The sequence below is a fragment of the Nylanderia fulva genome, unplaced genomic scaffold (genome assembly GCF_048542155.1).
Source record: "Nylanderia fulva isolate GAGA-0341 unplaced genomic scaffold, ASM4854215v1 Scaffold1099, whole genome shotgun sequence".
NCBI classification, from domain to species: domain Eukaryota; kingdom Metazoa; phylum Arthropoda; class Insecta; order Hymenoptera; family Formicidae; genus Nylanderia; species Nylanderia fulva.
In genome coordinates this window covers 1-12,552 of record NW_028189301.1, presented here as the reverse complement: position 1 = coordinate 12,552, position 12,552 = coordinate 1, and the positions used below count along the sequence as shown (strand labels likewise).

General features: G+C 26.6%; 1 protein-coding gene across 1 annotated transcript; it reads left to right on the top strand.

Moving 5' to 3' along the window:
• Positions 1-919: 919 nt before the first annotated feature.
• LOC114929577 (uncharacterized) lies at positions 920-12,520 on the top strand. The gene is made up of 6 exons (XM_085485879.1): positions 920-1,118; positions 1,303-1,443; positions 1,604-1,684; positions 2,296-2,362; positions 5,389-5,484; positions 12,125-12,520. The coding sequence occupies exons 1-5, from the start codon at positions 1,055-1,057 to the stop codon at positions 5,423-5,425; spliced, it is 390 nt and encodes a 129-aa protein (XP_085342005.1). The 5' UTR covers positions 920-1,054; the 3' UTR covers positions 5,426-5,484; positions 12,125-12,520.
• The last annotated feature ends 32 nt before the right edge of the window (positions 12,521-12,552 follow it).

The following is a 12,552-nucleotide window of genomic DNA, read 5'->3' as shown; positions in this document are numbered from 1 at the left end:
ATGCAAGAATATTTAATCACGTAAAAAACTTGAGTTCAAATATATTAATATCAATTTTTTTATAATATATTAGAATATAGAAAATCATAGAAATATATTTTTTATATAGCGATAAACTTAAAAATTTGATATTGAAAATATTTTAATCATTTTACAACTACACACACTATAAATATATAAATGCAAAATACTTCCGTAAATAAATTTCAATAAATCAATTGCACACATGCACACAGCTGGTATGTAGATTTTTATTAAATTTATTTTCTGAATTATTTTACACTTATATATATGTAGTAAAAATATTTTCAATATATTAAAAAATTTTTAAATCGCCGAAATATATTTTATCATTTTTCTATATTCCAATATATATATATATATATATATATATATATATATATATATTGTATTATAAAAAAATTGATATTGATATATTTGAACTCTAATTTACTGGATGATATACTGAACATCCTTGCATTGATCGATTATATATTACTCAACGGTACGTTCTTTCACGTTACAAGTTATTGGAGCAAATTATACAATAGCATCAATAATCAAAAAGAAATCAAGAATAATCAACATATCCCTTATATAATATATATATATATATATATATATATATATATATATATATATACGCACATATGTGCATAAGGATATATAAAATTTATAAAAAGTAGGTACTTATTAGCCTTGCTACGCTACTGCCTTCTGCTACGGAAGGCCAGAAAGCATTTTCAGGCGGCATCTCGCGTATACCGGCACGGTAGAGGAACAAGGAGAACACGTGATTATCGGTCCTTGTCTCTCTACGGTGCGTCCGCGTGAGCAATGCAATGGTGTATGTACGTGTACAGACATGCACCACTACATAAAACCCGAGAATTGGTTTCTCGGCGTTGGCAACATTGAAATCGGAGTTTCGCGTTGTCACCGCGCGAGGTCTCCAACATCAATTCGGAGTTTGGCCGACCGACCTGTCGACCCTTAAGGCATTTTGCGTTAGGATGAGCTATAATCAATTTAAGCATTGATAATTGTCTACAAAATGATGAGAGAGTACATAAGAAAATTGAATAAACATATAATTAATTTTCAACAAAACACGTGCAGTATGAAGTACATTAAATATTGCGAAATAACGTTCAATTCGATACAGTAGAATAAGTAATGAATATAATTGAATAAGAATATTCAACAATAAGGAAGAATTAATATTGTAATTTAATGAGAATTGAAAGAGAAAAGAAGAAAAAAAAATTGCATTCATGTGTATTTATTATTATCCACGTGTAGATGAAAATCAAGAAAGCAGGCTAGAGAGAAGAAGAAGGGAATGGCGAAAGCAGCAACGACTCTTGCGAAAACATGAAGAGTTGAAAAAGAAAAAAATTAAAGAGTACGAAGAGAAACGAGCTGCTGAGCTGTTGAGAAAAGGCAAAGTATTATATCTTTTTATGTAATACTTATAACTATAAAGAAAATTATGACATATATTGCATAATAATGTAATTATATATTAAGTAATTAAAACATAATGTGAAATAAAATAAATAATGTATACTATGAATTAATTAATTGAAAAAAATGATGACAGATGAAGGATATCCAGTATTTGAAAAAATAAGAACACAAGATGAAACAAGAACGATCAGACTCTTGCAAGACAATGAATTAGGTATTTGCATTATTATTTTTATAAAATTTTATCATTATATTTTTATAAAAAAATAAGTAATTTATAAAAACGATTTTATTATGATTAATTAATAATTTAACGTAATTATAATATCAAAAATAGCATAGATGAAAAAATAATACATACACTGAAAAAAAATTTGTATTTTTATAATAAACAGTAATAATAATGAAATGATAATAGATCTATATAACAATTGTAGTTTTAAAATAAAATACATTTTTAGTCTTATAAAATATATGTTGATTTATCTTTTTATAATTTTTATTGTTTGCAACAGTTTTTCTTGTAAAAGGATATAATAATTTTAATTATACATACATTTATATATCTTTATTAATTTATTAATAAAATAAAATATATAAGTAAGATTAATAAGAAATATTCTCATTATTTATATGCAATTATACTCCTTATAATTATTTATTTGTATAACTGTTGTCATAATTTTAAAATAATATTTTAACATTTTATTTCATATATTTTAAATGATAAGTTTTATATTTAGATTATAATAAATTATATATATAAATGTGATAACATCTTTAATATATATTAAAATAATATTTGAATCATATTAATATTTACAGAGAAACAAGAAATAAGCTCTACTAATAAAAGTATATCTAACACTGATGAAACAGTTCTTCGATACAGGTATTTATTCTATTAAAAAAATTATAAAAATTATAACTTATATACAGGATGTCTCAGAACTGGTGGAAAAGTTTTTCATGGTATAGATTCTTGGTATCATTCGGAAACGATTTTTTCTCAGTGAAACTGTTGAGACACAAATAATTTTCAAACAGTTGAAAATAAAGACTTTTTTGGAAACTGAGCCTTGTGGAAATAAAAAAATAACAGAACTATATTCTTCAGTTAATTTTAGATGGAGTTTGCTTTAATAGAATTTTAATATAAGGCTTAGTTATAAAGATACATAATAACAAAAATTGGGAACATGCTAAAAATGATGGCCTCCCTCAACATTTTCATCAAGGAAAAATCCTTTCCAAATGATACCAGGAATTGCTATTAAAATCTTTTTGTCCAGTTCTGGGACACCCTGTGTATTATTGGATTCCCTATATACAGGTGATAAACAAAATAATGTGAACACCTGTGAAAAAAAATATTTATATTTGTTTATTAATAAGATTTTGGGCCACCATTTACTTTTTTTTCAGTGGAATGTTATCTCATTTTTCTATCTGCCAATTGCTTTAGAGATGTTGAAGGAGGAAATCTGCTTCTCATTCTTTCAAAATTGCCTACAGTCCAATGATATTAAACTATTAAGATGTTTAAATATTTTCCCTGGCCAGCACAATTACCAAATTTAAATATCAAACCACTATGAGCAGTTTTGGAGAAGAGAATGACTAATACTTTTCAATGATATGTAAATTTGGTAATTGTGCTGGCCAGGGAAAATACTTAAACATCTTAATAGCTTAATTGGACTGTAGGCAATTTTGAAAAAGAGCGAGAAGCAGATTTCCTCCTTTAATATTTCTAAAGCAATTGGCAGATAAAAGAATAAGACGACATTCCACTGGAAAAAAGATACATGGTGGCCCAACATCTTATTAATAAACAGATATAAATATTTTTTTTCATAGATGTTCACATTATTTTGTCTTCTCCCTGTATTTTTATATGGATGTACATATTGAGTATTGCTTATACATATATTTTTATATGAATATATATATTAAGTATTGCTTACATATATCTTATCACTTGTGTACGTTCTTAAAATACACACGTGTATTATTTATTTAATGTGTCAATTTGATAGCTTATATTAGTACAAATTTTAACAGTAAAATTAGAATCTACACATTTTATAAATAGCTTCTAATAAGTTGAATTTTTTCTTGATCTTGTTTAATAACATTATATAATCATAAGTATAATCACAAGCTGATATGGATATATATATATATATATATTGAGTATTGCTTATACATACATATATTGAATTGCTTGTGTATATTTAAAAACATATGCATACATATATATAAATATTTATGTATACATACATATTTACATATATATGTGTATATTTTTTATTTAGTAAACTTCAGTTTGACGTATACACGAGCACAAAATGGTTTTAACATATAAAAGACTTAAATAAGAAATGTGTAATTATACATGTATGTATGTATGCTTTGTTATGTGTATAGATTTATTTATTTTTATTAAGGCATTTGTATTTGTATACAGCTGTTATATGCATAATTATATGCATGTACAACTGTTGTATGCATGTTATGCATGCAACAGTTGCACATGCTGTACAAATTCTAATTTAATTAATAATATAATTAGTTCTACAGTGAAGACGACTATTTGATCACATATTTACATGTGATGGAAGACAATAAGTTGAACTGCAAGTAAGAACAAGAAGATAATTTTATTTAAAAAATTTGTTTATATAAATCCAAATCATTTATTAATTTATTCATGAAGTATCTAATTTTCTTAATTTTTGAAAAGGAATAGGTTTGATTTACTTGATCATGAATAGGTAAGTTCAGAAAAGAAAATATTGTGCTAAAAAACTACGACTTGGAAGATGCAAACATATTAAATAAAGAGTGAACGTCCTTACTCAATAAATATTAAAGTAAATACAGTAATGGAAATTAATAAAATTTACAAAAAGAAAAAATTGTTATTTGTCTGTCGAGTTAAAAAAAATTAGACAATTAATTGGATTTATCTATAAAAAAACGTCCACTTTTACAAATGTTATAAATATTTATCCAATCTAAATTTGGAATCTATAATCTGTATATATTATATTCAATCTTACAAGACATCAAGATAAGGACAATTTGGTTGTCTTGTCTAAGAAAATTAGAATGAAAAAAATCAGAATTGGAGAAGATTAAAATATTACGTGAATATCTAAGAAAGATGAAGATCTTAATGAACTCTTAATAATATTTATAAAGCAAACGTTACATCACAGAAGATCAGCAAGAAGAAACTATTTGAATATATCGATTTTCAAAGAAAAAAAATCTTCAATATTTTGCTCATATACATATATCGAATCATTGATGATATATAGTACAACAATTAACATAAATTTGTGTCTTTTATTATTATTTGCTCTATTATCTTCTTTTTCTTATCTTTTTTATTTTATTTTATATATTCTCTTTTACATTATATAATTTATATTTTCTAATTCCTTTTTATTTTTTTACTTTTGTTTATTTGATATTTATATATTTTTATCACATTCTTAGATCTCATATATTTTTTATTGATAATAAAATATACTCTTCTCTTCATAAATCTTAACTTTATAAATATAAACTTGTATCTTTTGAATATAATATAAATAAGTCGATATATTATAAATATAAGTGAACGTTTACATATCATTTATAAATATTATTTTAATATATATTCATCAATGTTACAATAATAAAATTAAGAGTTATTTATGAATTTTTCATAACAGTAGCATTAGATATATATAGTTATAAATAATTAAACTATGAAATTATATGTATTGAATATTGTTTATACATAAATATTCTTTGAGAACAGCATCATTTATAAGGATGGTTAATATGAATCGATAGACTAAATCGAGACTACATACAATTTGCTCAAATGACTTTTAAACTTAATATTTTGAATATAATTTACAGTGAAATATTCAAGAACAAAATGGAAATTATTCAGTGATGAGCAGTAAGTTTTTCAGCAGGATAAAAAAGCTATAACGTGTGAAATCTGCTTAACAGGTAAACTTTATATAATAGGTAAGCTCTGCATAAGAAAAGGTAAAGAAACATTATATATATATATATATATATATATATATATATATATATAAATTTAACATCTATAAGATAGGCAATAAGAGCCAAATCGCGGATAACAGTGCGTTATTCTAAACGAAACTAAATTTTTTCGTTAGAATTAAATACCTGTGCACAAGGCACCAAATTTTACTTGGACACGGCCAAGATATAAAATTGGAATAATCTCTACAAGAGATTTTTAATTCCATGTACCCCCCTATTCCCCCTAAAGAAATAAATGCGAGAGAAAAATATAGATCCGAAAGTCGCAGAATCGGGAACCCGAGATCTTTCGCTTGCCGGGCGACTGCTCTTCCAACGTTGGAAGAGCAGTCGCCCGGCAAGCGAAAGATCTCGGGTTCGGTTCCCGATTCTGCGACTTTCGGATCTATATTTTTCTCTCGCATTTATTTCTTTAGGGGGAATAGGGGGGTACATGGAATTAAAAATCTCTTGTAGAGATTATTCCAATTTTATATCTTGGCCGTGTCCAAGTAAAATTTGGTGCCTTGTGCACAGGTATTTAATTCTAACGAAAAAATTTAGTTTCGTTTAGAATAACGCACTGTTATCCGCGATTTGGCTCTTATATTGCCTATCTTATAGATGTTAAATTTATATTCAGCCAGATATCGCAATTTGGCTTTTGAAAGTTTATGATAAATGTTATATGCTAAATATAGTCTGCACTTTAACAGCACAGAGTAGATAGTCTATTTATGTTATCTTGGACACAGATTAATAGACAGATCGCCAAAGGCCTGCCTAAAGAAGAGACCGCCATCTTCGTGCGATAGACTTTGCCCTTTACCGACACACTTTGCCCCTGGTTCGAGTCCGTGCTAAATTTCGTAGACTTGAACCAAAAGACTTTGCCCCTGGTTCGAGTCCGTGCTAAATTTCGTAGACTCGACCAAAAGACTTTGCCCCTGGTGCAAGTCCAGGCTAAATTCGTTTGACATTACCAACAGACTTTGCCCCTGGTGCGAATCCAGGCTAATTGATCATGAGACCAATTTGAGAGATTTGGCCCCTGTTGTGTGTGTGTGTGAGAGAGAGAGAGAGAGAGAGAGAGAGAGAGAGAATATTTTACATATATGCATATATATATATAAAATTTATTAAATATAAAAAATATATTTTTTACACATAAAATGTTTTTTTATTGAAATAATCACGATTTTAAATGTGATATAACACAGTGTTCAAAAATTTTTTAATTAAATTTTTTAATTAAATTTTATTAAAGAAAATTACTTCAAATTTTTTACATTAAGAATTTAAAGGCTCCTTATTCTCTTGTAGAAATTTATCACTACGCCAATTAATCACTTATTTTGAGTATTTAAAATACTATAATATACAGTAATTTAAGTATTCGAAATAAAAGTGATTAATTACTCGAAATAAGTGATAAATTGGCGTTACTAGTAATAAATTTCTATAAGGGTTGAAATAAAGTATAAGAGATAAATAGGCTATATGTGAGCCGTATGCGAAATGTGAGATGTAAGACGCATATTGAAATTTAATTTTTCGATATAACTTTCAAAAATGTACACGAGGTACAAAAAATTAGCTTGGACATTTGTAAGACTTAAAATTGGGATTAATTCTCAATTCTATTAATTAAATTTCGATATAACACACCTTACATCCGCGCACGGCTCACATATATATAGCCCATTTATTAGTGCAATTTTTAAGTTCCTTATTTTTCAAAGTTCACCTTTTTACGTTATCAAATATTTTTACGTTTTCAAGAATTTTATATTTTTACTTACCGCAGTTTCCATTATCCAAATGTAAAATCTTTTATCGCAGTCTATAAAAAATTGAAACAATTTACAATTTTATGATATAATATTATTATTATTACAATTTCTATATATATGCACATCTGTCAAATATCGTGATTTATTTCACATTATTATTATCTATTTTAATAAAAAAAAAACAAAAACACTTGCAACAATCAAAAATAAACCGCCTGCCGCGAACGGAAAATGCCAAGAAAGCACGCAATTTCCGCGAATCTCGTAATTTTTTTGAAAAATCAACAATTTCAACGAAATTGTAAATTCTTCAAATCACTGCACAAGTATAATTCACAATAATAATTTTCAGTAACTACGATAAAAAATCGTATACTGAAAACCGCAAACGAAAGTGCAATGGGAGTAAGAGTAAAGTCTGTGATAAAATTAATTGGCAATAGAAAATTAATAATTTTCAAATAGAAAAATTTTGAAATTACCGAGGATTTACAAATAATAAAGTAAAAATATTAAATAATTTATATAAATTTAACATATATAAGATAGGCAATAAGAGCCAAATCGCGGATGACAGTGCGTTATTCTAAACGAAACTAAATTTTTTTCGTTAGAATTAAATACCTGTGCACAAGGCACCAAATTTTTACTTGGACACGGCCAAGATATAAAATTGGAATAATCTCTACAAGAGATTTTTAATTCCATGTATCCCCTATTCCCCCTAAAGAAATAAAGTGCGAGAGAAAAATATAGATCCGAAAGTCGCAGAATCGGGAATCGAACCCGAGACCTTTCGCTTGCCGGGCGACTGCTCTTCCAACTGAGCTATTCAGATCCTTTCGATTCCATACTTTTCTCTGTTATATATATTAATGTTGGTAAATAAACGCCTGTAAGCCAGCGAAAGGTCTCGGGTTCGATTCCCGATTCTGCGACTTTCGGATCTATATTTTTCTCTCGCACTTTATTTCTTTAGGGGGAATAGGGGATACATGGAATTAAAAATCTCTTGTAGAGATTAGTCCAATTTTATATCTTGGCCGTGTCCAAGTAAAAATTTGGTGCCTTGTGCACAGGTATTTAATTCTAACGAAAAAAATTTAGTTTCGTTTAGAATAACGCACTGTCATCCGCGATTTGGCTCTTATTGCCTATCTTATATATGTTAAATTTATATTTATATATTACAGAGCCTAGTTAAACTCTTAATTAAATAATTTATGTTTTCGAATTTTGCTCGCGGAGAGGATTTTTAAAACAAGATTTTTAGAAGAGAGGACCTTTAAAATATAAACAGGCAAAAACGTTGGAAAAATTAAAGCGCGCGTTTAAACAGATAAACGCAATGAAATAAATACGCAATTGTTTTTACTTATCGCTGTAAGCTCACAAGCTTCTGACGTGCTATACACTTTTATATAATATATACAAGGTGTCCGGTAACTAACGGACCAATGATTAAGGGCGGATTCTCTGGCCAATTTGGAGACGATTTTTCCTTAGCAAAAATGTTGAGAAGTCAATAATTTTCGAGTTATAAGCGATTGAAAAAAATAGGTTTTTTGAAAACTAAACGTTTTGGAGTTAAAAGTCTAACATAATTACATTCTTCAGTTAATTTCAGGTAGAGTTTACTATAATAAAATTTTAATTTAAGGCTTAGTTATAAAGATACATAATGACAAAGATTGGAAAGTTGTAAAAAATGATGACCCTTTTCGACATTTTCGCTGAGGAAAAATCGTTCCCAAATTGACCAAAGAATCCATTTGTAATCATTGGTCTGTTAGTTACCGGACACTCTGTATATTGGACACGAGTTTCGTTTGTTTCAGATTCTCGAGAGTTGAAGTAGGAACATACGAGTATCATATATCGTTTGTGACTTGCCGAATGAAAGCAAGACAGAGAGCGAACGAGATGATGAGCTTAATAGCTCATAATGTTATAAATAAATAAATAAAAAATTATAACCTGACCTACTAGTTATTGAATCTTTTTTTAATAAAATGTTTCATTATTATTATCATCTAAGTCTAAGTCGTTTAATTACTTTTTAGTTTTTTAATAATTAATTTAATTTATTCTAGTCATTTTTATATGAGAAAAATAATATCACGTATACGTTTTATAATGAATTAATATATTTCGGGAACCGAATTATATATTCTTAATAATATAAAAGTGTTCAAAAATTATATTTGACTTTTAATTTTAATTATTTTATAGCAAAGAGTTCCGAAATCTCTTACACACATAATGGGGATTTTTTTCATCCATATAATTCGCAATTAAGTATATATGTTAATTATTAATTTTAATAAAATAAAAATTAAAATTAAAGGTCAAATATAATTTTTAAACACAAATATATTAAATTAATTATAAAACGTATACCCATGATAGTATTTTTCTCGTACAAAAATAATTAGAGTAAATTAAATTAATCATAAAAGATTAAAAATTAATTAAAGAATTTAAACTTATATTTTATATAATAATAATAAAACATTTTATTACGTCAAACCGTCGTGAAATAATTAAATAAAATTTGCTAGTTACGTCAAAGTCAAGTTTTCTAAGCTTATAAAACATTTTATTAAAAAACAGATTCAATAAATATAAGTACATGTTATATATATACTTATATTTATTGAATCTGTTTTTTTTAATAAAATGTTTTATTATTATCATATATAATATAAATTATTTAATTACTTTTTTATTTTTTTATGAGTAATTTAATTTGTTCTAGTTATTTTTGTACGAGAAAAATACTATCACGGGTATACGTTTTATAATGAATTAAATATATTTATGTTCAAAAATTATATTTGACCTTTAATTTTAATTTTGTATTTTATTAAAATTAATAATTAACATATATACTTAATTGCGAATTATATGGATGAACAAAATCCCTATTATGTGTGTAAGAGATTTCGGAACTCTTTGCTAAAATAATTAAAATTAAAAGTCAAATATAATTTTTGAACACTTTTATATTATTAAAAATATATAATTCGACTCTCGAAATATATTAATTCATTATAAAACGTATACGTATTAGTATTTTTCACATATTAAAATGATTAGAATAAATTAAATTAATTATTAAAAAACTAAAAATTAATTAAACGACTTAGACTTAGATGATAATAATAATGAAACATTTATTAAAAAATAATTATAATAGGTCAGGTTAATATTTTATTTATTTATTTATTTATAACATCATAAAATTCTGTCCTTTCCGAAATACGCGAACGCTACGAAAAGATAAATCTCGTACATGCCGCCGGACGAGTTCATGAGCATGAGACGCTCTTATCTTGGGAACGTATTAATAGTTACTGCATTGACCACTACTACGATATGGCGCTGAAATCAGTGAGAAATGCTGGGGATCGATTGTCTATTTGTGTCGATTTTTCTCACTTTTCGCACATTCATTTCACGTGAAGAAATACACGCGATTGGCTATGAGCAAGATGAAAATACGATATCTCTAGATTCACGGGAGCACAAACCATAGTGAACATTCCGTAAAGCGTATATGCGTGCATATATGTTTCAGTGATACCTTTATCTTTATAACCTCTGCAGTTTGAACGGTGTGAATAAGAATGAATGTTACAGAGAAACAAAAAAAAATTATGTTAAATTTTATGAATAAACATTCGGATTTCGGTCGGGGGCGGATACATTTTTGAACATGCTTGAATAAAATTGACGCGACGTGTTATGAGAATTGATATAAAATAATACATTAATAAAAAAATAGTGTTTAAAAATCTTTTATTATAAAGTTAAGAAATGTACTGTGATAATCTTAATTATTAATTTATTATAAGATTATGAAATGTACTAATTTTATGCGATACAATTTATGTGATAAATATATATATAAATATATATATATATATATATATATATATATATATAAATATATATCCTATTCAAAATACCATCGCACAATATTTCTTAATTCGTACTTCTTCTGCTTGCATTATATTTATATCATTAAATGGTATCGGCACTTCTCCTTTTTCCTCCAAATATACTTCATTTAATGGAATTCTCCATTTATAAGCAATATTATGTAAAACACAACATGCATTTACAATTAGAGCTGTAAAGAATAGATTTAAAAAATACCTTTTCTTATCTCAATTATGCACTATAATTATTTACATACCAGCAAATTCTGGTGTATAATGTAATGTCCTCTCTTTTAATATGTATTTTAATACGTATTTTAATCGCGCTCTACTCTACATAACATATAATGCAGTAGGATATACGACACATTTTGACATTATTCGACACAATAATTCTTGTCGAATAATCTCACGTGAAATATTTCGTGTTTTCACTATAGTGAAAATTAGCCAATCAACTGAATGCTCACTTTTGTCATTTTCATCCAGACCTTTGGCGATCTGTCTATTAATCTGTGTCTTGGAGAAATGATATTCTTTCGCGAAATTGTTTTTCTTACTATTTATAAAAATAGTGTTAAAAGAACCGGATTCTATAATTTAGTTTTTGAAAAAGTTTAGAATAAATAAAATACTTTCTCTGACATTCATATGGCCAATTATATCCAATCGATCTGTGACTAGATGTGACTAGTTGCATGTTTGAGATTTTTAATATTTTTTTCTAAAATAGCTCTTTAATCTAGTCTCTTGCCGCTTTGATAATCAGTATCATAATTTTGTTGGAATTTTCAATATAAAGTATTTTGACTCTAATATGACGACTACGAATCCATAATTTAATTTTTGACTTTTCAACAGTGGTTTCCATAGTCTTTCTCAAAGTGAGTGAAATAAACAATAAGCAATAAACAGTATATGTGTTATAATAGTGCTTGCATAGTCAATAACAAGAAATCCAAGGAAAATGGTGGCATTCTTTATGTGATAGATTTAAGTGACAATTATATATTAAATTACATACAAGAATAGAAACTGTAAACAAAATGAGGGCTATATTGATATTCGATCATCTGAACGATGTATTGTTCGCAAAGTACAATAAAAAATTTGCGAATCACATTTTGAAACTGGCAAAGATGCAAGGATTGCTTGATGATGATAAGGTTTGATGATAATAAGATTATGATTAATTCTAAAGAAGACTTGTTAAAGTTGTATACAAATTCTTCTAAATACTCTCTTGAAAGAGAGAAAGGAAACAAATATTAAATATATTTAGATGTAAA

Bases quoted from the DNA above. Each gene is read 5' to 3' on its own strand.
- LOC114929577 (XM_085485879.1), top strand. From the start codon at position 1,055: ATGATGAGAGAGTACATAAGAAAATTGAATAAACATATAATTAATTTT. The intron at 1,119-1,302 runs GTATGAAGTACA...ATCCACGTGTAG, and splicing joins TTTTCAACAAAACACGTGCA to ATGAAAATCAAGAAAGCAGG. The intron at 2,363-5,388 runs GTATTTATTCTA...TATAATTTACAG, and splicing joins GAAACAGTTCTTCGATACAG to TGAAATATTCAAGAACAAAA.